The 25,689-nt window shown below is 40.8% G+C and overlaps 1 protein-coding gene across 7 annotated transcripts in view; it reads right to left on the reverse strand.

Annotated features, from left to right (window-relative positions):
- The window catches only part of ABLIM1 (actin binding LIM protein 1), a 186,545-nt gene that overhangs the window by 60,991 nt on the left and 99,865 nt on the right, over positions 1–25,689 (reverse strand). For all 7 annotated transcript variants that reach the window (XM_057420946.1, XM_057420941.1, XM_057420940.1 and 4 more), the window contains exons 3-6: positions 21,629–21,812; positions 19,215–19,324; positions 4,687–4,813; positions 3,456–3,549 (exon numbers count right to left, since the gene is read on the reverse strand). In XM_057420946.1, coding sequence (XP_057276929.1) covers positions 3,456–3,549; positions 4,687–4,813; positions 19,215–19,324; positions 21,629–21,812 — 515 coding nt within the window. The remainder of the gene's footprint in view (positions 1–3,455; positions 3,550–4,686; positions 4,814–19,214; positions 19,325–21,628; positions 21,813–25,689) is intronic.

Here is a 25,689-nt window from a genome sequence, read left to right on the forward strand (position 1 = left end):
AACAATAGCTGGTGCCATGAAAACAGAAGGGTAATATACTCTTTAGGGATATTTCTTTACCACAGCTTTACCATGCCACCAAAATAATTTGGAGCCATCATAAGTGCTTGTTCAATTCACTAATTGCTTCATTTATGAAAGTGTCTAAAAACTTACATCACTTCAACCTGTATTAGCAGTACAGGTTGCATCATTAAATCCAGTCAGTTGCATGTTTTGTTCGTACTTCCTGCTTAATGACTATGGAAACAGGCTTGCTGATTATTTCATTCAGCAGAAGAATATATGTTAGCCTTTCATTTAACATTTCTGAATGGAATTGAAATAAACCTCTGCTTGTTTTAAGAGATTCTCTACATGGTTTCTCAGTCTATAAGGTGTACTGCTTTAAGAACACAGGACAAGAAACATGAGTATAACTGAAGTACCTAATGAACTCTGTACTGCATGGATCTTTGCAGAGAAACGCAATGTTTTCATGGGAGCTATAAGCCTACATCTCCTTAAATAAATTACTTAAACAGGTAGGCTACCAAGTTCCCCTGAAAGTCAATCAACTGAAGCATTTGAAGACAAATACTCACATGAACAAAGTTGCTTAAATGGGTAAGTGCTGGCAGAAGGCACATGCTTGAACAACATAAACAGGCTTTGCTTGAATAAATCACTTATAGTTCGTATGGGAACCAGCAATGTTGTTCTGTCACCTCTTTGTTATTCATTTATTTAGAACAAATTCATTCACATGAAAAGTATCAGTAGAAACTTCTCCTAACGCCTCACAGCACAGGCTTTTAGCTCTGAAAACAATACTTGAAGAACCTCACAGGCTGTTCTGCTCACCTTCTTTGCCTTTTAAACACAGACACGGTCTCCTTACGCAACCATAGCAGCTTTTGCTGTTTGTGCTTTCACCCTCATAATTATTGTTATTTCTTTCTAACTTCAGAAGTCAAGGTGTCTCAGAACTGACATCTTTCAGAGCTGTTGCACCACAGAGGAGACACCCTAAACTTCTGGCACATTAAAGTAACACTACCTACAAGTACTAAACCTCCTTCCCATTAAATAGCGCATCTTAAGTTACTCCTCCTTAAAATCAGGGAAAGCTCAGCATAAATTACAATACCAAATCCACATTTAGGACTTGACCTTGCAGGCTGAAGTCAAGGGAGCCTTCTGGTGCCCTGGCATTTCCCTTTTCAGGTCCATCTGTTGAAATGGCATTAGGCCACTGCTTACAAGGTGGGGTGCAAGTTTCAACAGTGCGCACAGGAGATGATCACAGGGCAGGCAGCAGACCCTTGGAACAGGAACTCGAGCTATGCACAGCCAGGAGTAATCACACAATGGCCATTTATTTCCAAATTAATAAGAAGCAAGTAGTGTTATAAAAATCAATGGGTAGAGTAGCAGGATGGTTGAGGGATTTGATATATACATCTCCATCTCTAGATGACGAGATCAAATCCTGTTCATATCAGTAAGAGCCAAAAAAAAGTGAAAATTGAAAGACCTGATTCTTATTCTTGGGCTTTCTGTGTGATTTCATGCAAAATATCCACCTCTTTCTGCCCTGATGTCTTCCTTCTGCAAAACTCAAAGAATACCACATAGAAGTTTTGTAAGAGACTTTAGATAAGCAAAGGATACATGGATACAATCAGGATTCACTATTCTCTGAAGTCAATGGAAAGTTCTCGTTGACAGAGTTAAGCCCTGGAGGATTACTTATATAGTGTGTGATAGCCACATTAGACAAAAATTACTTAGGCCAGCATCTTTCAGATAGTACAATATGTGCTAAAGTTTACTTATATTTGTGGAGTTACACATTTGTACACAGAAATTTGCAGGATTAGGATCTGATGGGCATCTTTCAACAGGCAAGCCTTGAAGCTATGAAAACAGTAGCTTAGTGGAAAGTCTATGTGAAAGTCCCCACTTTTACTATGCCATTACTGCCTGATAAAAAAAAAAAAAATGTTTTTTACCACTTGTTGGTGATTTTTCATAAATAAAGATGCCTTTCTGCTGGAGAAAGCCAAGGAAGAACACTGATCTCTGTTGCCTTGACAACATTGCCTGAAATGATGTGTTAAAGTACCCAGTATGCTCAAGACAGTTGCGATATCTATTTCACATTGGATACGTACCACATTTATTGTGTTGGCATGCACTCATCTATCATCTGTGACTGTGTGCCAAATAATACATGAGAAATATCTGAGCTGACTTAAATGCACATGATATTTTTCTTACATATTTTCATGGCTATTGGAAGTTGTTTGATCCATGGCCTAGAAAAATGAGCATTCTACCATGGTATGTGGGCATTAGCAAAGTAAGTACTGTTTAATGCATTTCTCAGCTGAGCAGAGGGATGAGAGAGTCCATCCTCTCAAGGCTTGAATCTCAGAGTTTGAACTCAAACCTTGGCCTTTCTGACAGGCTATGCAGAGTGTGCCTACCAGGTGCACAGCTGAGCTGCTTCTGAGATGAAGACTCACTATATAAGTAGTTCTACAGGTTCAGCAGTTTGGTCTTAGATATTGAGAACTACTGCTGCCATCTACTGTATTATCATGGGTTGTGCCCTGATAATCAATGAAAGCCACAAATACTGAAGGAAGATTTCTACTTCTACCCAGAACTTAGTACGCTTTATTTCCATGTATTGATAAGATCATTCAATCACTAAAGCTGGAACCAAGCTATACAGCCCACCCCTAGACCTGAGCTCAAAGCTTAAGTTCTTTCCGTAGAACAGAGTTTGCTACAGGGATGAGAGGTACCAGTTTTGCTTCTCGTATCTCAGTGATGGTGTGACAAGGAAGGTTCCCTGCATTTTTGCCCTTTAAACGTTTCAATGATGACCCAGAGGGATCCATGCATTGTTCAAGGATTCCAGTTCAAAGGGAACTGGAATCCATCACAGCCATGGGAGATGGAGATCAGTGCTAACAACAGAAAATACACATCTCTAAAAAGATTTGGACAGTTTCAGTGAGAACACTGAGAACTCCAACTAAAAGTCGACAAAAGAGATAGTTCTGATGGTTTCTGCCTTCTTGTTTCTGAATGTATAATTTACCTCGCTAGCACATTTCTCTCTCTCTCTCACAGGTGTTTCCAGTACCCAACTTACCTCTATAAATACATCAAATTGACACAGAATAAACAGTGCAATAGATTTTACACATCCCCATTAAAACAGAACCACAGGAAACACAGATTCATAGAAACTAGTGCAATTAATTCCCCATCACATACTTTTCCTGATGACTGCAAAGCTAAAATGTTGAAAGTATTTCCAAAAATTCAGCAACTTTACTCTAAAATCAGCAAAAAAAAAACCCACCCTTTACTAAGAGAAGTTTTATATTCTCTGCAGTTGCATGAAGACATAATGTTACATGGCCCAGGTCTTCAACTCTAGTTTCTGAAATACCTACCTCTAGGACTTTCCCGGTAATGAACTGGTGACATGCTTCGCATTTGACTCCAAAAAGAACTTGATAGTCCTTTTCGCAATAAGGAGCACCATCTCTGAAACAGGAAATCCACAAATTACAAACCTCCTTTTAAGAAAGAGGTTACAGCATGACTTACACTCTTCCTTTGTCTTCCGTCTGGAGCTCCTACACACAGCGATAGGCAAATGGGAAAGAATTCAAGGGAAGTATTTTGTAAGAGAAGGGAAAAGCCCCACCATATTCTCATTAGCGCCTCTTAGAATTATTCCTTAAATTTCTGTCAAGGAAAGGCATCCAGTACAAACCACTGAAGTAGATCTCATTTTTTAGAGCAGACTCTACAGGTGGTGCAGTTTTAGGGAGTTTGTCCATGAGGACGAGAGGAGATCACAGTCTTTATTATAGGCAGGTAGTTTTTGTCCACATCAGCAACAAAATCTTTGGTAGTCTGTGAGAGTATAAGCAGTTATAAGCAGCAGGTGTAAAGTTATGTTGGTTTTCAGTATGAACAAAGAACATAAAGTAAAAGTGGAAACATTGGTCAGCTTAGGAGGATTTCTCTTTTGAGAAATTACAGATGCTACCTTTTATTAATGTTATTCACCCCTTAATGACAGGTTTGTGAAACACATTTTCCTTATTTCCTTTCTTTGTTACATGTTTGAAGGGGGTGACAGAGACTGTATCTTCATTCCCTCTATTTTTTCATTACACTACTTTTCCCTATTCTTTTCCTCTACACTTCCTTCTGCTCAAACCCCTTCTCATTACCTTTGTATATGGAGACGAGAAGCGCAGTGTCAGGTCAATCACATCACATTTACTCTATTCTCTAGCAAATGCAAGCAATGGACAAGTTTCTACTTTTTTTCCTCAAAAATCACATTTTGGAAAGCAAAATGGCAGAAAAAGTTGCATCTGGCTAAGACAGAAAACACATGCAGGAATTCACCTAATCCTTTATGGGAGCATGGAGATATATCCCCTTCCGTACTGGTATTAAATACAGACTACAATGATTAAACACCACCTTTTAGTTGCATGTCTCAGTTTCATTTCCCAACTCAGCTCTCACTGGGAACAAAGGTTCTGGTGTATGTGTAAGGGTGGTGAGACCTGGATTTTGACAGGTGAACTTTGCTGCCAGCTCTTCTCCGTTAGCAACAAGAACTCATGCCAAGAGTGAAGAAGAGACACAAAGGTTACTTACTTGCTGATGTATTCCCCGGTTAGGACCTTCCCGCAGGCCTTGCACTTAAAGCACCCCAGGTGCCACTGCTTATCCAGAGCTAGCAATGCTTGGCCATTTTTTATGTCTCTTCCACAGCCAGCACAATCTGCAAACAAACAAACAAAAGCATTTGTTGTCAGTTACTTGGTTCATTAACCCTCATCAGCCACTGCAACACTTGATAACCAAAGGGGACCATTACACAGCAAAGCAAAGGTGCAGCTTCCTTTCCTCAAACACTTCCCAGGTCCTGTACAAAGATTCAATTATCATCTATAATATATGCCAACTAGATAGTTACGCCTATAATAGACACATAGTAGAAGAGGGAAAGTAACTCTTCTGTTTTTCATGCTGTTTATGATTCAAAGACTGCCAGGCAAGACAGAGCTACAGAAACCATCACTGCAAAAAGCTCCTGTCTTCTAAAGCAATCAGTGCTATTTCTCGGGTTGCTTTTAGCAAGATCTTGACTGCTTGCACGAAGCCAAGAAGACCTGAGCGAGCACCATCAGGATGCTGCACTTCCCCATTGGGTGGCAGCAGAGCCCAACGTCTCTCCCGGCTCTGGGCGGTGGCACATCACAGCCGGGAACAGGGATACAGACTATTTCAGGGAGGACCAAAGGCAACGGTGACAGCAGTGTAGGTTGCATGACAGGGCACGTTGTCTTCCACATGCAGCTGTGGGCAACTGGTTCGCATGGTCTCTAATCGGCATAAGGACTCCCACTCAGGGATTTTAGTACTGCCTTGGCAGTCGATACTTTTCACTGCGGTTCTGAAAGGCTCTTTAATGGCAGAATGCAAACCTGAAGCCAGGAGCACTGAATGTCCTCTGTCTCAGAGGACGCGGCATTATCTCGTGTCACATCAGAGATCTTCGGCTCAGCCCCAAGCTCTCATGCCTCTCTATTCAAACATAAAATACTCCAAGAGATTTCCTGGTAAGGGGCAATTGAGCACACGGTAAGATCTGAAGAGACTGATGTGGCAGACAGCACTGAGCTGCAAGGGTTGTGCTACAGCTTCTGTGCCCAGCCTCAGGGGACAGAGGGACTGAGGGAAGGCCTGGAAGACCAGTGAAGCAGAAAGGAATGCCCATCAGCTGAGGCACACAGGAAAACCACAGAGGAGACAGCCTGGAACAAAGGATTTTCTGTATTTTATTATCCTCAAACTGGGTGTTCCTTTAGTGAACGTAACATCCTCTCCACATGCCTGATACACCAACAAATAGGGACAAAAGGAGACCAACAGGATCAGAGTGATCTGAACAGTTAAAGCCTGGCTGCACTGACTGAACAGGTACAGCCTGAAACCCTTCATCACCTCATGGGTTCAGAGCCCAGGAAGCACCACACCTTGCAGAAGGGTAATCCCAGGTTTATTGTCACAACTGACAATGAGAGGAGAGTCACTCCTTTAGACACTAAAGGACCTGACTTTTGTTTGATGCATAATGAGCAAAAAAAAGCCCCAAATACATGCTGTGCATTCCGGCATTCCAGGTCACCATTTGCAGCAGGTCCCTCCTTCCGTCAGTGGTGTTGCTCTCAAAGCACTGTGGTATCTTGTGATAAAATGCAAGTCACAGACTGTTAACACAACTTGGACTTGAAAAGCAACCCCAAGATGTCCTAAGACCAGGGTTTTATTCTGGAGGACAAATGTTACAAACTGAAATCATGAAATGACAAGCACTGATGCCATGTAATAAATCCCTCTGCTCTTCTGTGACAGTTCAAGGCTCCGTGCCACGCTGTAATAACAGCAAAGGCTGGAACAGGTCACCAAGGAAGGCCCTGGAATTTCCAGCATAGGGCTGAGGAGGGGACAAGCAAGCATCTGCCAGGATAGCTATGGTATGCTGATCTTGCCTTTGGTTTTAGGAGGATACTGTATAATATCTTGAGGTCCCTTCCAGCCGTTGTTTTCTTATGCTAAACCTAAAAACATGCGATTTGCCTTCTGATTGTGACACTAAATGGAATCCTTCCTTCAGTCTCAGTGAGTGCTGAACTGCAGTTTTAATCAGCACCCATTTCCCAGTTTCCTAGCACTACTGCTTCTCCCTAGTGTGCCAGCTTCCACATTCCTGACCTGGGGTCCTGTCAAACTGTGATGCATTCCCTTTTACACTAATCCCTTGAAAAATCTGCTACACTTTCCATGCTTTTTCTCAGCTGTATCCAAGAAGCTGAAATTTCTGATATGGAACCAAGAAAGGATTCTTAAAGGGCTTAATTTTGATTCTGAGTTCTGAAGCAGTGAGAACAGAAACACTGCCTTACACAAATGGTCCACCTAGTCAAGTATCTCTATATTGATCTGTTCCAAAGCCAGTTACATGGAGGAAGTAGGGAACCATTGCTTCTTTGTAAGCCAAAGGTGACGTAGCCACACTTACTCTTCTCTTCATGTGCGATACAAGAGCTTGATAACATGCTTTTGTTATTTTATAGCAACAATAACATTTAATTACTCTTTCTGGGTTCCTTGAAGTGCTTTGCAAGAATAAATTAACATCATTATTTCCATTCTGCTAGTATCAGATTCATCAAATGTCAGGAATCAAAGTAAACTAACATCCCAGTACTGTCTTATTAGGCTGAGATGGCTTTTAACTAAACCTGATTTTAACTCTGGCAAAACTGTTGGGCATAGAGATGAAAAGCTAGCAATTATCATTATGTCCTAAAATAGAAAGCAAATAGGGCTAGGCTGGGCTAAGAAAAGACCATTTGTTCATCCAAACTTTACAAATAAAAGCCATTTATGATCTCAGGCCTGCATGAGGCACATTAAAGCCTTTGGCTGAATGTCATCTGCACACAGCATATGCAGGCAGGATCTCGGTATCCCACTAAACATGACGTGCATCAGCCTAACCTGCAACCAGAACATGCTGCAATTAAAAGGGCCATAAGGTAAGACCAGTGGTTCACAACCCCATGCCAGAGCAGCACCCACCATGGTTCTCTCTGGCTTCATACCAGAGCCTAACAAACTGCACACCTTGACCTTGAGCTTCCTTGTGCTTTGCTTTCGTCATTTAACCCGGGTTCTTGCCTCCTCCCATTCCTTGCACATCCATGCATTCAGCTGTGCCAAGATCAGGAGGAGGAGGAAAGCGCAGTGTACTGGTTAAAAAGCAGAGTGAGCAGTACTGCTCCCATATGCAGTTATGAGCTAAAGAAAAGCATACCACAAAAGACACTATATGGAAATGCATTTGAGCTGAAGGAAGACTTAAGACTAGACATTCAATAGCACTGATTCTCATAAGAAATGGGAAGTGACACATGTTCATATATGTTGTGTCCATGCCCAGAATCTTCAGCTGTATGACAGCTGTTTCTCAATATAAGCACTGCACTATGACTTCAGAAAGACCAAATCAGAAGGTGGCTATCCAGGAATATCAAGAAAAGAATGTATTCCCCCAAAATCAATCCTAAGTAGGGAACAAAAACGATTGTACCTGAGAGCAGTGGACATATAGTTACCCAAATCCTGGTCTCCCTGGGCTGCCTGTGATGCCAGTAGCTGCAATCTCCCTAAGCAACGTCCACTTGCTCAGACATTGTGCATGAAAATTGAATTTGATCTCTCTCATAACAGCATTCCCTGACAGCAGCATTTTTTAGCCAAGCAAAAGCTTCTCCCCTGATTCCCTGCCAGAGATGCTGCACATACCTGTTCTCTCTTTCACATAGTCTGGCTAGGCCTGCTGAGTCTGAAGATATATCTTAACATATTTAATCTACAGCTCTGGAATAAAATAGGGTGTCATATTTGATATGTCCAGATACAAAAGCAAATGCCAATGCCCGGACAAAAGGGCTGTGATGTGGAGTCAGCCAGCCCAAAAGCATGGAGAAGTGGGGGGACAGGGCAAGGGAAAGTATCACAGCACTGTAATATTACACACGATTAAGACTTCTCCCCAAGGCCCCTTAAGCAGCCTCACTGAAAGATGCAGGCTGGCTGAGCTGCCACCCATGACACCTTGCTTGCAAAGATAAGATGAGAAAATGTGCTTCCTTTTTTAGCATCTGCATCACCCCAGACATCCAGGAGTGAAGCATCCTGCACAGCAACCCACTCGTCACTGCCTAAATTAAGCTGGATTTTCTCCCTCTGCCTCCCTCCCCTGCTGTAAGCCAATAGCAGAGAGCTCTGAGCACAGCTCAGGTGGGCTCTGCATTAACCCTAAGCACACTGCATGTGACTTTACCCTCTCTCATTTGGATTGCTTTGAACCTTTACTAGTAAATATAGACCTTTATCTCACATTGTCTGCTCACCCCACAGAACTTGTGAAAGGGAAATCATCTCATCATCTACCTGCTTTTGTGTTAATGAATGTGGCCATGCAAAGTCACAGGCAGGAGCACACCAACACTGCTCCACGCAGGCTTAGCTCTGCTCACATAGCTAGTAGCAGCCTGACTTTCTGATGTCACCAGAGAATTCCTTTCAATGCTGATGGCCATTTGTAGCACATGTCTAGATAACGTCTAATGCTGCCACAACCCCAAGTCACAGCAGTAACACCCTTGTTACACCCCTTTTATTGCTGTTCTCCTCCCTATAAAACACAGATACATCAGTTTTATAAAGACAACAGCAGCAGGCTTCTGCCCTGAAACAGGTAAAGCAGAGCAGAATGATGGTGGTTGTTATTATTTATCTTTTAAAAGAAACAAACACAAGTTTTTCTCTTCATCAGGGACTGCAGTGATAGGACAAGGGGTAATGGGTTCAAATTAAAACATGGGAAGTTCAGGTTGGATATAAGGAGGAAATTCTTTACTGTGAGGGTGGTGAGGCACTGGAATGGGTTGCCCAGGGAAACTGTGAATGCTCCATCCCTGGTGGTGTTCAAGGCCAGGCTGGACAGAGCCTTGGGTGACATGGTTTAGTGTGAGGTGTCCCTGCGCATGGCAGGGGGTTGGAACTGGATGATCTTAAGGTCCTTTCCAACCCAAACCGTTCTATGATTCTGTAAGTTTTCACTAGCCTTACACAGAACTACATTGTCAAACACAGCTGGAAGATGTACAGCGATTTGGGAACTGAGAAAGGGGCAAATATCACTGGAATCAAGGTCAAGAAATCTAACTATAACTAACTCTTAGCTACCTCAAAAAACAACTTACATCCCAATAATTCTTCTGTGGCAATTTGAAGGTTGCACAATTACAATTTCTCATATTGTCAGGAAGACCAGAGCTTTTCCTCAGTCACCCTTTAACCACAGATCAGGCCATGACTTTCGAAGCCTTGTTTTAAGATTAAAAGTTTTGATGGTATCACACAGACTTTTCCAGATCATCCAGACATTTCTAAAGCTAAAAATACAAACTCATTTTGTCTGTTGACTGTATGATAAATGCTTTCAATGTTTAAAGCATAACAGTTTGATCACTAGGGCAGTGATGAGTTCTGGAAGTCAGAGGACATACAATATTTGGCATTTTACATCCAGGATTTAGAACTGAGTATGTAACTCAAGAAATCAGCTGCCAGACCCTTCCTCTTTGCCACTGCAAGTATGGGAAACCTCTCTCAGAACAAAACACACTACTGCCCTTTCCCCAGAGGCAAAACAGAGCCATGTGGGCAGCCCTGTGCGCCTCAAGGGTAACAATAAGAGGCTGGGCGCATACAATGGAGGGAAATAAATTTCCCATGGGAAGCAGAGTATAGCTTTGACAGTGTATTATAAATGGCAAGTTGGGGGAAAGTGATATTTTAAAAACAAATATATAAGGAATTTCATTTTGGTTCATTAAATATGGAAAGAAATCACAATGGCCTGAACTGGCATTCCTTGCTTGCAACACAGGTCCCAGTTAACCATCCCTGAGTGCCTCACATCGACTTGCCTTTTTAAGAAAGAGATCAATATACACCTTGGATGTATTACTGTAAATAGCTCTTTCATCATCTGATGCAATTTAAAGTGCTGTGGAGAGATGGAGACTGTTCCCCACTCCACTTTGTTAATATACTATTTTATCAAAGGAGTTTTTATTTCCCCCCTCTGTATTGATGTAAGCACCATTAGTCTTCTGCACAGGAAAAGGAAACTATTTCCCTTCTTCCCCCATCTCCTTTCCAAACGAGGCCAAACTAATCAACCTTTACACCATATTCCTGAAAAATGACCCTCCAAGTAATATACCACCAAGTTAGCTTTTGTAATATCAGCCTCAGTCCCTCCTTCAACCCAACTGAAAGGGTGAACAAGACAGAAGGAAGAAAGAGCAGACATGCTACAATCTATCTATGAGTTTTTAACTTTCCTGTAAAGAAGTACTTTTCTTTTCCAGCTTAGCAACCCCAGAGTCACAGCTGTAAAACTGGGACAAAAGCTGAAGGATAAATCACAGCCATCTAATCTGAGGCTAATCTTTACCCTGTTATTTCTTTTACCTTACTTCAGTACTAAGATAGTTCCAGCTGAAGTACAAATTCACCAACCCACGGTATCCCAAGTGAATAGCTCAGTTAGCAAACCAGCCTCACTGTTTAATACCCAGCTCATGGACAGCACATTGTGTCTCTTCATCTGCAAACTATTTTGGGTAATTTACAATTGTTGCTCACAGAAAACAAGCAATTCCAACAGTTGGGTGCAACCTCCAATAATAGACTGAAATGTACAGCAACTTTTAGGAAGGTTTTTATGCCCTGATAACCCATGGCAAACTAAGGCTTAGGTAACAACTAATCACTCACTAAGTGACCTCTGATTCCTGACCTGGCAGGCCTTCTGAACATGACAATTCCCAGATACTCTTATCTCTGGGGATCTCCTCCTATAGTTGTTTTCAAAGCCAGTGATACCTCCTCATACCCATTTACTGAGCAATTCTTTGCACTTCCCCCAGAACCATCTTTGGAATTCCTGTTGATATAGTACTCCTCCAGTAAAAGCTAAGGAGACAGACATGTTTTGATTTCCAAGTTCAAACTGGGGTTAAGCTTAGAGAATGTACTTGTATAGTCTATCCACAATTGTTTCTGCTCAATTAACATGTAACAAAGAGCATGCAAAAGAAAGAGGCAAACAAAACACCTTTCTGGAAAACAGTAATTCTTGTGAAGGAACATTTTCTGATAGAAAATTCACAGACCTGAGACTTCCTGCCCTGCCACAACTATATTCTCAATACATTCGCTGCTCTGTCTCCATCACCTAAAAGCTACACCTCCAGAGAAGGATCTAAGGCAATTTATAGAGCTGCAGTGAAAATACCAGGCCTTGTAAAATATGAAATAGCTTATGTAAATGAAGACTACTCAAGCAATTTAGCCATTGTTATGAAACATAAGCGAGGACTAAAATTAATCCAAGAAAGCAATTCAAAGGATGAAAATGCCTCAAAAAATGGCAAACATTCTTCAAAAGAATAAATCTTCTTAGAGGAATCAGAAGAATGGGCCAGTGGAAGGATTTATCAAGGGAAGAACCGCATATTCTTAGGCATAATCTAACAGCTTTTGCCAGAAAGGAACAGTGCTTGGATGTGCATCGTATCACTGGATTTTGCATCATGTCGTGCATGCATCTTCCAGCATGTGGTGATCCAAAGTAAATGGTTTTATAAGCTACAGACCCTTGACAAATCAGCACTTAAAAATACATTATAATGCATTTACTTTCTTCATGGGTCCAGCAGATTTCAGGCAGTTTCTGAAATTAAAACACATCTACAATGCTATTTTATACATTCTAATTGTCAATTTCCATTCAAACAGAGCTTGACATAAACCATGAGCAAAAAATAGCCATTAGGGAAAAGTATGGACATTAAAGAATATGATGAATGTACGGCAGAGCTGTATTAGTTTAAGTAAATGTGTACAGAGATGGAATATCCTCATGGTTTTCAATTAGCCTTTTATAATTAAAAACCTAATGTAAAACAAGGCTAAAATTAGTTATTCTAATAAAAGTTTCCTGGGGTCTTAGGTAGCACATCATTAAAAATCAGTGATTTAAATGACAGTGTTTGAAATAAATCCACAGTGATGTCTGTGATACATCTTTATTCTACAGTAAAAACCAGGCTTGAGTGTTACCAAGAGTGTATTTGTGTATTTAGCAGACAAAAAGAATTATGAAATGGGAAAAGCTTTGTCTTGCAGCACACAAAAAATATTAAACCCTTCAGGTTTGAAATTTTACACAGGATTTTCAAAATTAAATTTTAAAAACGCATGTTCAAACCCCAAATTGCTGTGCCAAAGTTCCCCAGGGCATTCAATGACATATATGGATACTGGGAGCATGTATCATTTAAGGCAAAATTGGGCTCAGTGTCTTACACTGAAATCCTAGCTACATCTTTGCCAAGTATTTGCACAATACCCATATAGAATATACCATACAGCTTTCACACGCAGTGAAATCTAATTCACTAATATAATTATAGGATATTTCCTCAGAATGAGCTTAAATCATGTGTTGGATGTTGCTTAATACCCTTTAAAGCCAAAAATCACTGCAGACTGCTTGCTTACAAGCAGCCAGCCAACTCTCTCCCTTCATGTTTTAAGTCCTCCCTATGGACTTGAAGGAGTTTTCAGACAGCTCGGGAAGAACTGATAAAGAACAAAACAATGAAAGCTGAGTCAAATGCGGCTGAACAGCTACAAAGCTGCAGACTTTTCACAAGAACTATGATTAAAAGGAATTCTGTCTTCATTTTACCCACTCAGCTCATTCCTAATGTTGAATTTGTGATGCCTTTAAATCAGTTCAGACCTTCTTTCTGAATGCTGGCAACAATCACCTATATCTTTATCTAACAAAAGGACAGTTATGTCCTGACTATAAAACTGCATTAAGAATTAGAGAACCTTTAAAGGAGGACTGCAAAGTAAATCTGGTGCTTCTCTGTTCTGATGCTTCATTGTTTCAACAACAGCCTCACGTTCCTCCCACTTCCTGGGCAGTGAGGCAAAAGATGATTGCCATTTTTTCCTTCCCACCTTTTCCAACAGGTTAAGTATGTTGGCTCTGCTCTACCTCAGCATTACCAGAGACCTTGCTGGAAGTTTTGAATCTTTACTGGGAGCTTCACTGACTGCATCTAATTTAAGAGATAAGGCTATTGAATAATTAACAAAGATATCTCTCTCCCACAAGTTCATTAAGCATTAAGCTTATTATTTGTATCACAATAGAGCCGAGATCCCCAATTGAGAGCCAGGATCCAACCCTGTTCAGCTCTGTACTGATAGGCATGAAAGCATTTGTCCTAGAGAACTTACATTCTTTGAATGAGAACATAATGTGCAAACCAGACAAGGACAAGCATACAAAACAGGATTGTGAAACCTCCACGTGGATGCCGTCTGGTCAGGGAGCAGCTGCACCACAGATTATTTATGCACATGAAACATTGAAAAACCCTGATCCACCTCTTGGCTCTACTGTAATGCTCATAACACACAGGAGAGACCGCTACAAAGAAAAGGGAGTTGGAATATCTTGCCTGTGATTCTTTCCAAACAGCATCATCACCGCATATCTTGGCATATGTAGGACACAAGCCTCTATTGCACTGAAGAAAAGGAAAATGCTATGTCTCCGCCATAGTTTCAAATGAAGATGATTTTTTCAAGTGAAAGCTCTTGCTAGGCGATTGCAATGCTTCAGTTTCTTCGGGATAAGGAGCTTTTCTCCTATCTAGAAATCCCACTTTTCATTTGAAACACAATTTCCTAATTAGTTCATGCACATCACTAAAGTGATCCAACCTGTCAGCAAAAAGGTAACCAGAAATAACTAAAGCTTCACAGACAAGGACCCAGCAGACAAAGGGCTCAACCTCAGGTAAAGAAATAATGTAATACTCTTCTCATTGAAATGCTTTACCATGGAAATAGTGAAATAGAATGCCTAAGGGAAAAACCTCTGTTTGAGGAAGAGAGAAATGTATTAAACTATGTTCAAAGACGGGTAGTCTCTTCAGAACTTCAAAGATGACCCCGGAGCCAGAAGGCTGCTGGTTGGAATTCCATCAGCACACTGCCTCATACCCAGAGTGTGGGGGATCCCTGCCCCATCCCTGGCAGTGCTCAAGGCCAGGTTGGACAGGGCTTGGAGCAACGTGCTCTAGTGGAAGGTGTCCCTGCCCACAGCAGGGGGTTGGAACTGGATGAGCTTTAAGGTCCCTTCCAACTCAAACTATTCTGTGACTCTATGATCTCTCTACAGCTGATCTGCTCCCAGCTGTACTTTTCATTTCTCTTGTGCATTCAAGAAGAAATGCAAGCCAGTGTGGCACTTTTTATAAATGAAGCTAAACTAAAACTAGGGATTTTTACATTCAAATGCTTGCATCAGTTCACTCGTCAGGTGCCTCGGTAAGAATTCACTGATAGAATGTTCTAATGGAGAAGAATCAAAGAAGGGCTGCATTAAAAGGAGTGTGACCAGCAGGTCAAAGGAGGTGATCCTGCCCCTCTACTCTGCTCTTGTGAGAGCTCACCTGGAGTATTGTGTGCAGTTCTGGTGTCCTCAACATAAAAAGGACATGGAACTGTTGGAACAAGTCCAGAGGAGGGCCATGAGGATGATCAGGGGACTGGAGCACCTCCCGTATGAAGACGGGCTGAGAAACTTGGGGTTGTTCAGCCTGGAGAAGAGAAGGCTGCATGGAGACCTCATAGCAGCCTTCCAGTATCTGAAGGGGGCCTATAGGGATGCTGGGGAGGGACTCTTCATTAGGGACTGTAGTGATAGAACAAGGGGTAACGGGTTAAAATTTAAACAGGGGAAGTTTAGATTGGATATAAGAAGGAAATTCTTTCCTGTTAGGGTGGTGAGGCACTAGAATAGGTTGCCCAGGGAGGTTGTGAATGCTCCATCCCTGGCAATGTTCAAGACCAGCTTGGATGAGGCCTTGGGTGATATGATTTAGCATAAGGTGTCCCTGCCCACAGCAGGGGGGTTGGAACTAGATGATCTTAAGGTCCTTTCCAACCCTAACTATTCTATGATTCTAAGATAAGCCTGTTAATGTGGCCAATCTACTTGCCTCTGCTTCTCACACTAATGCTAATAGAAATCCAGAGAGTGTGTATCCTCTACTGAGGATACTGAGTCACTAACTCAGCCAGTGGAATAAAACAGGCTGAGATGCTGTGGGCTGGAAAGACATAATGATCACACTACTCTTTCAAAGGCACCTAATCCTAACATGGATGAAGAATAAGGACTTACACTTTAGGTTCTAGAATTTCTCCTTTTAAAAGTTAAAATCACACAAATTTTCCTTGGCAGAATCCTGAAAAAAATGGAATAGCCAAGCCATCAACATCACACTTATAGTCAGCATTGTCTAGTTGTCCCCTGCTTCTGTGCTGCTCTACATCTGTCCCAGTCACTTTGCTTTACAGATCACATCTCATTTATCAACCTGTCATACAAAATAAAACAGTAACAAAACCAAACACCACTCATTTGATTTGTTTACAAAGGTATTTACAGATATTTGGTGTTAGATTTCCTGCTGAATGAAAGAAAATCTCAAAGCTTGTGCACTGTGTACATCAAGCAGAGCCTAAGGAACAGGGTTGACTAAATCATGAATTATGAGTACTTTACAGCATCTGTATATTGAAAAATATTGTCTTAGAAAATTAGAATAAAGAAGTCACTGAAATGGCTCCTCAAGAAAATAGCTATTATTATTCCAGGCAATACATGTGCAGTGGAAGAAACAGATTATTAGTATAAAGATAAATAAGTACCATGGACCCGGCTGCTATTATTTACTGTAAGGGTGGTGATGCACTGGAATGGGTTGCCCAGGTAAGCTGTGAATGCTCCATCCCTGGCGGTGTTCAAGGCCAGGTTGGACAGAGCCTTGGGTGACATGGTTTAGTGTGAGGTGTCCCTGCCCATAGCAGGGGGGGTGGAACTGGAATCTTAAGGTCCTTTCCAACCCAAACCATTCTGTGATTCTGATTAAATGAAAAAGTAAAGTTAATTATTCAGTATTCTTCCTTCTGATCCTCACTGGTGTGCACTACACAAGAGTGTAACATTCCAGATGTTAACCCCTGTATTTAGAGGCATTTGATTTCCCTTGAAACCATCCAAGAAAAGCTTGGGTGTCAATAAGCCTTTTATTTATGTGAAGTAACAGACAACAGAAAACAGCATGTCAACTTTAATGCAGACATCCTAGTGGATGGAAGGCTTCCTTTTACATTACATAAGCCAAACAAACCTGACAGACTTTCAGTCTACTGAATTTTCCTCACTTTCTCTGTTTTAAGGAAAGCTTCCTCCAGTAATTTACTTGGAAGCAATGAGGGGAAAGTGACAGCAATATAGGATATAAAATAGACGCATTGCATGGATAAGGTTCTGTTCCAAAATCATGTATATTAACAAAAATAATACTTTCAAAAAACAGCAAAGCATTAGAAAAAAAAAAGATGTGCGCGATTCAGCAGCAGGAGAAATGCGGAAGCAATGTCGAGCAGCTTACACTAAGTAAGATTTACTCTTCAGTGCCAGCAAGAAAGGCTTCTCCGTATCTAAGTCAACTACTGCACAAAGCTAAAGCAGCAGCTGGTGTAACTTTGAAGACAAGAGGACACTTCATTAGCATCCTTTCAATGGAGCTTATAAACACACACTGTTCTCACTTTTTCTTTGTTTGTTTTGGAGAGTTCTGCTCTAAAGTGACCAGAAACTCTATACTGTATCTTTCTACAAGTCTTTGCCAGTAAAAATAACTGTAGCAGGTATTTGTGGATATTGAAGCAGTGCACTCTGAACTGTTAAGAGTAGGAGCTCTCTTGCTGTGTGTACCAGTAAGGCAGTTTGCCCAGCAGGACCCAATTTTGATTAAAAAATAAAACAATAAATCTCAGCACAAGCAGTGGGGAAGATTGTTTTATAATCCTTGCTTCCTATGGCTTCAGTGTGGTCCCCCAGAAGCAATTCAAGCAGAGATTACAATTCAGGCAGATAAGTACTGGTTCTCAGGAAGTGACTGCAGCTCTTTCACTTGCTAACTATCAGACAATTTGAGCCTATCATTTGCCTGGGGGCATTTTGGCACCTGGGGTCCTGTATCCTGGAAGTGGCCACGCTGCTGGACAAGTGAAAACCAGATGTAGTGTTATCCAGATACTTCTGCCCCTGCATACCAGTCATTTGGGAACACTGCTACGACATGCCTAGAAAAAGAACATCAGTACTGTCCAAGGTCCGTGTGCCTTGAACTTCATTGCCAATTATGCCTCCTAAATACCAGGAATTCCAATGCAATTTCCACATAATTCCTTTGTCTTGGAAGGATTCCCTGAGTGCCTCAAGTACCTCAGAGATTTCTATGTTGGTCTGTAAGTCTTGTAAGGTTTTTTTTCAGGTTCCTAAATTTTTCCTTAGCCGATTAGGCCTGTGCATTTTCAGCTCCAAATCTACAGCTACAGTGGAAAAGTATCACTTAACAGACAGAAAAACATGGTAACAAAAAAGCTATCTCATTTTCCATTTTGCTAAGTGTCTGATTACATGCTCTTAGGCAAATCAGACAACCTGAGATTCCCTGGACTCATCCACCGAGCACAAATATTATCCAACTTTGCCTTTACATTGCACTTTATAACCCTGGGAGCCCAAAGCCAAGTACCAATACACAGTGTCTCCCTGAGGGAACCCAGCATTGGTGGAAAAACTACCTCATATCCCAAGGAAATCTATAGTCATTTTCAATTACAAAACTCACTAGGTAAGTCATTACAGGTTAGAGTGCTCAGTACAACCCATCGACCAGAAAAAGAATCAGAAATCCCCAAAAATAACTACAAGCAGAGATTAATATCAATAATTCACAAATTATCCTTTAAAAGCATTAAAACCCAACAGCAAACCAAGATAATTTCCCTCCCAAACCTTCTTCATTCTTTCTCTTTCCCCCTTAAATTGCTTTCTTCTCTATAAAGGTTTCTTGAGATTCTTCTCACAGTATCATTGTGCTATCAGTCTACTGGAAGCATAATCCTGATACTCCTTTTAAAGGATAATTTAATTGAATTCAGGCGTTAAGTAGTAGAAGAAAATTCATTTCCTCCGACTTTGTCTTCTTTTGAATACTTAAACCTACACAATTATCTATGAAAAAAATGGAATCTCTCAACTCTGAAACCTCAGATTTCATCAATCAGGTACTTTTCCAGTGCCTAGAAAATAGAAATAGTCCCTTTTAAAAATCTGGTCACTGGCAAAAAGCCATTTGTTCATGTTGCAATGCCTAAGTGTCTCTTTTCACCTGAAGTACCTGACACTTCTATCAAAGGGCACAAAAAGGACAGAAAGAAAAAGAAAGAAAAGATGGTTTCCAAAGTTGTTTCACATTTCTAGAGGTGAAGAAAAAATTAAAACACCCAAAGGTTTGCATTAAGTTAGCTTCAACCAAATGCTGATGAGCCTGGTGAGAGGCTTCAGAGAGAAGCATACTTACTGCTTGAGGCAGACAGTTCTTTTGGACTGGAGGACATTGGCTGAGCACACATCTGACAGAGACAGTCCCTTCCATTAAAGGTAACCCGATCGCCTGGTGGAAATGGACGCCTGGAGAGTTAAAGAGAAAAATATATTTTAGCAAAGGTTATGCCAGAAATTTTCCTCTCTTCCCTGTGTCTTAAGTTTGCTGCCTTCCCCCACTGCAATCAGTACTCTACAGAACCTCGGGCCAAATAGTTTTGCGAAGTGGCCTTGGCAAAGCCAGGCACTGGAAGAAATCCAATCTGAGGATGCAAGCAGAGCAGAGGTTAGACTCGCCCTGTATTTTGGTTTAAAAAGCTATCAAGCACACTTTATCTAAAGAGTAGGTGACAGTGAAATCCACTTAGTCACAACAGCTACACTTATTATGGTCTCAGCATGATGTTGTGGATAGCAAATTGTACAAAAGAAATCTCAAAGGAAGAATTGCAGTTGGCCTTGAGGCTAGTGAAGGAATGTGGAGCTAGTCACTCATAAATACACTAATTTCATCTGCGTTCAGCAATGAAACATATGTTACTGCGGATACAGCAGTTTGCAAAAGAAATGAAATGCTATCCACATTCATTCTCCTAGAGATTTAAAACAGGTATCTACATTACAGAAGTACCACTGTAATTGCTACCTGTGCAGATAGCGTTAGGAGAAAGGCAAAGGCTGAATGTCCTATGGAAGCTTGAGATTATTTGCTGAATGCAACAAAATATGTGCTAGCCAGAAGCTGACATTGCTGTTAACTTTTACTTGGTGTGTAAAATAGAGAATGAACAACATTTTGTATGAGGCTTTCACTGGAATTAAAGGGTTCAGTAACTCCAAATCTGTAGCTGCTGAATGCAGGCTCTCCTAACGTCACCTCACTCCAAAACTGTGCTTAAAATAATAATTTGCTTGTTTCCACAAAACAAAATGTTTAAGGCATTGTTTTAGTTTCCTTTTCATTGCCATCCCTCAGTGGGCCATAAATAACCCAGCAGCAATACTGCATGTCATGAATCTATTCCAATGACTCATCTTTTGTTCATCTGACATAGAAAGATTGATGCAAGTCAATGTACAGAAAATTGATGCAATGTTTCATACAGCATCATCTACTTTCACACTGTCCTTGGGAAATAAAACTGAAACATACACATCATTTGATTATCAATGTGCAGTAAATTCACACACTGTTTAAAACCAAATGGAAAAATGATCAAGACCCTTTCAAGAGTAAAGGTCTTGGAAAATATACCAGGCTATATGATGAAGTACTTCAACTACTCATCAGAGATAGGTATGGAAGGCTAGGGCAGCAGCTGGCAAGTCTGCTGCACTAAAACTCAGACACATCATATGACGGGATCTCCAAGAAGTTACTGCCCCAGAATGCAGATTCTTGCCTTTCTTGTTCATGTGATCCTCCTGCATTAAGTTTCAGATGATTCAACTGCTGCCAGATTCAGACTTCTGGAGAACATCACCATCCAGTTGCCCTCCAAGACTAGAAAGGAACAGGCCTTGTCTTTTGGGTCTTCCCTCTCTGTGAAATCTACCTACATCTCTATCTTTTGCTTCTTATGTGTCCTTCAGGCATTACACAAACTAAACCAGCCTAAATTCTAGCACAATCTCAGTGCCTAGTGCCAGCTAACAGAACACTATGCCCAGGGGCTTTGGGTTGAGTTTAGGCTGTAAAGCTAAGCTGAGATTTTTCAAGTATAAAACTGCTCAAATGAGCAGGCTATGACAGCATGTGGAAGATTTGCCCAGTAGTCTCCTAAAAGCTGAGTATCTTAGTGAGAGTTTAAACAGAAACACAAGTTAAAAAATGCCCCTTTTGTCCTATTCACACAGCCTCAGCAAACTTATCTTTAATCCCTGTAGAAATGAAGACTGGTTCTCTTCTTGGGGACAAGATATAGTATTTGGGGAGAAGAAGGGGATTGAGCTTGTCCCAGAGCTATGCATTCTTACATGATATGAAAATGAGTCTACAGTACATTTTCAATTCTTTAACTGTTCTGATAACCCAAATGAGTTCTCTATGGGTGCATCCCAAAATTGGCTTTACTTCACTTCACCCATCAAGCTGGGCTCATCACCCAAACTCAACTCAACCCATGTCCATCACCTCTAGTAACATGGTAGCCTGATAGTTACTCTCACATGTGAAAGAATTAAGTTTCTGAGAACAGGGAACTGTATGTGTTCCCCAGATAAATGAGTGGCATTTTGAAAACCCTCAAAGTCAGACTTGCAGCAGAGCTTTTCCAACCAAACATCTCCCCAAAAGAACTGTGTTGTGACACTTGAGTCTCATGGTGACACCTTTCTCCCTGTTTTCCTTATACTGGGTTCATGCCAAGTTAGTTGAAAGGGATGACTTACTTGCAAACAGTGCAGGCAAAGCAACTTGGATGGTATGTTTTGCCCAGAGCTGTCACTACTTCACCCTCCACAAACTCCCCACAGCCATTGCAGCGGGTACCATACATGCGCTGGTAATCCAAGGTGCAAAGATACTCCCCGTTCTTAATGAAAAAGCCTCCTTGTGCCAAGTCACAGCCACACACTGGAAGAGAAAACAACCACAGAGAGAGATTAGAGAAATATATCTAGTAAGGATGTCAGCACTAGTCTGTGCTGCTGACAAATGAGATGACCCTGGTGGTCTCGCTTCCTTCTATCATCCAGTTAATCATGTTATCATCAGTTATTCGTACCAATGCAATCTTGCTTTTGCTCTAGGACTGGAGATGAGCAGAGGAAAAGATTCTATAAATAGAACAGATTTTACTAGCATACATTTTTCCTGCAACCATGTTCTTTAAGAAGCTTTCAAGGTGCTGATTCTTTTTGAAACAGTAAATATTTTAGAAATATGTATGGTTTAGATGAAGTCCTCCAGCCCTCAGATAACACTGAGATACTTCACCACTGCTACATCAATACTTTATGTTTTGCTTTAAAACGCATGATCTTTGAAATGTTCAGGGTGACTTTGCAGTATTAATTTAGACATAAATACTGGGAGAAAGCTGCTGTGAAGGGACAATTAGGCATTAAAAACCTAGCCCACACGTCCACTGTATACACTTCGTGATATATGCACCCAAGCTACACAACATTATATTGGACACTGAATAAAGGAAGAGTATTCCCCACCCGTATTCTGACCAAATTAATATCCTAAGAACTACTATTACCTTTGAGTGCCAATCTGCATTGGTCTTGTGTTAAGTCTTTTACATACTGTACTCCTTGTACTTAATGTATTAGATAAACAACTCAAATATTTGGATATAGATTTGTGGCCATGTACAGCTTCACAGGGAAGACGAATTGTATCAGTAAAAGGGTGAAGGACCAGTCAAGGATTTCTGTGGCTTGGCACTTTTTGCACTGTTAAATATTTATTCATGCAAAGCCGAACACTCCATAACCAGGTGCCTGGTTTGCTTTAGGAAAATATTCATAGTGCTACACTGGTGTTTCTGGTCAAAGCAGGAGACAAAGAGCCAATGCCTATGAAGAAAAAGTGCCATGGGAGATGGAGACTGAATGTCACACTTCAGCTTTAGCTTAGATTGAATAAAGGACTTGAATGTCCCACAGTTGCTCCAAAAATACTACCTGCTTCACATGAGCTTTAAAACCCCTCTTTATTCATCTCAGTGAGAAAGCATAAATAAGAGCTGCTAGATGAATTATTAAACATATATATGTCTGCTCCAAGGCATTTTGGTTTCAGGCACTCCTATTGCTCTCATCTGTATATTGCTGTATCTGTGCAATTCAGTACAAGAAACTTCTCTTCACAGCAGCCTAGGATGCTAGCTTAACTCCAACTGTCCAAGTAATACCATCTCATCCCTCTTCATAACACTGAAGTACACTCAGATCAAATATCAGAAGTATCAAGTATTAGAAATTCTGATTATTAAGGCAAAATAAATAAGCAGCATTGAAGGTCCTGCAGGTACACAGTCCTTGAAATACTAAAATATGAAATACAGAAAGATTATCAGGGGAACTGGGTTCAGTTAATCTCTGCCATAAATTCCAAGGAAGATACTGTACACAACATTCATTCTCTCCCCTGTTATAACAGGCTAATATCTTATTAAATGCCTGCCTAGAAAATTAAAATTGCATAGTGTTTGGGGCAGGGATTGCAAATTCTCTGTTCTCTTATTGCCAAACCCCAGAGGTCTAAGGGCTGTTACTGTAATAATAATTAATAGAACAATAACCAGAATGCACTAAATTGCACCTTAGAATTAAAGCAATATCAGTACTAGCATTTTCCTGGTTTCACATTTCTGCATAGAACAGTGTTAATATCCCACATGCAAACAAGTTATATTTCATAGTGGCATTAAACAGCCAGACCTCAATCATTAGTGACTTAACTACAGAGAACTATTGTTAAGGTTCTATTATAACGCTGCAAAATGCTCCAAGCTGTTTTTCAGGTACACCTCCAGAAAAAACCCTCTTTCATTCCTGTTTTCTTCTACTGTGCTCCACTTTGTTTAAAGTATTATTTTCAAACACATCATGTACAATATCATGTTGCCATTAGACAGAAACTACTGTAACCTCTACACCACATCACCTTATACTCTTCCTGAGTTGGGGACCACCCAGTCATCTTCCACATCTGGAGGTACAGAGGTGAAGCCTAAGCCTATTTACAATAGGTTTGTTTTATTAAGCTAACTTGGGTGGATTCCTTACAATTAAATTATAGACTAATTGAGAATTCCACTGATTGCATGGAGTCACTGAGAATGTCTAAGAGTTACATCGGTATTTGAACTGTTAAATCCTGTGGTTACAGGGTATGAACTGGAGTATGTCACGGGGTGGTCAGTACTAAATGCTTCAGAAGCTGCTAAATTTCATAAAGAGCCATGGAGTATTTGTAATTCTACGTGATTATTTAAATAACAGTTGTAATTTAGCTGGCAGCTTTAATGTCCAGGTCTGTATATATTTCAGCTTCAAGCTGAAGGTGCTCAGCAGGCTGCTGGATCTGCCTCAGAAGAGGCAGATAGAAGCCCTCTTTTTACAGTGGTCCCCAGTTCTACTACTGAGTCACCTTTTGAAATCCCACTTAGTCATTAGGACCCTCTTCACCTGCCTAGTAATGGGGCTAATAAGGTAGGATGATCAAAAGTAACTTTCAATGCAATCTCTGTACTAGCTTTTGGAAATCCAGCTTCAACATATCACAGAGGTCTGGGCAGATCATTGCTTGCAGAAAAACCCTACAAACTTTGAGTGAAAGCACTCATGCATTCATAATTATTAAGCTCCATCCCTTTTGCATGGCCACAAGGATTCAAGCCTAGCAGTGAAAACAGGCGATAAAATTATTTGGCAAGTCTTTTAAAACCAGTAATTACTGTTATTAACAAGAAGCTCCCTCCATTAGCCTTTCCTTCATGAAGTTTCCTTTCCATTTAATCTCTCATTTTTTTCCTGTCTATAACTCAGAACAAGTTAAATTCCCTCATACTGGGAAGTCATGATTTCAGGCACAAGCAGAACTGCTGCTGATGTGAACCACCAGCAGATTCATCATCTTTGGCTTACTCACCGCAGGAAGCACACACCAATCTGCAAGAATTAAAGATGAGTCCTGGCAGACCCACATTACAAGAGATTTTTGCAGTCAATTTAGTACATGTGCTCCTATCACTAATCACAGCTTTGAGCTACATGGGCAAAACAAGGGTCACCCAGACTGTTAACACCCATGGCTGGAAAAACGCTGTTCCAGTCAGCTGCTTTTACTTTGAGTCAGAGATCAAATCAGAAAGGAGGAACTCTGTATCCACACTTGGTGTACAATGTGGTGTGCAAGAAAGGAAGGGACTGAAACAGCTTCTTTTAAACAGCTTGTTTCTTTCCCTCCTTTTTGCAACTGTACAGAAGTCATGGTTCTGACAATAAGTCCCCTCAAGCTTAAACATACTGCCTTTATGACCACTGCAGAAATACCATGGGAAAGATGGATGAATTGTGACTGTTTTCATTAAAAAGAAAGACCATCTGCCCAACACTGCTCATGCCACGAACAGCAGAGGCACTGAAACCAGCTAAGATGGCTGCATACATACAATAATTCCTAATAGTGTGATCTAGGCAATTGCTGTGATACAAATCTCATGTCATCAAAGAAAAACCAATAAAAAAATAATGACAATGAATACGAAACATCAAATTATGTTCTTTTGGGTTTTTTCCTATACTGATGGGAAAGAACTTTGAAAGAATTACATTGTGGAGCCAATAGCAATGCACAAATCATGTCTGAGAAGACAAAACACAAGGGGTATTCTGTTAGCATCCACCACGTGGAAATAGTCTACAGGAGACCAATTTCACAAGACCCTTCTTGTTCAAAACAATGGAAGAAATCCCACTGTATGTGACCAGTA

Source organism: Pezoporus wallicus, unplaced genomic scaffold (genome assembly GCF_028554395.1).
Source record: "Pezoporus wallicus isolate ANWC-B61680 ecotype Strahan unplaced genomic scaffold, APGP_CSIRO_Pwel_v1 contig_3365, whole genome shotgun sequence".
NCBI lineage: Eukaryota > Metazoa > Chordata > Aves > Psittaciformes > Psittacidae > Pezoporus > Pezoporus wallicus.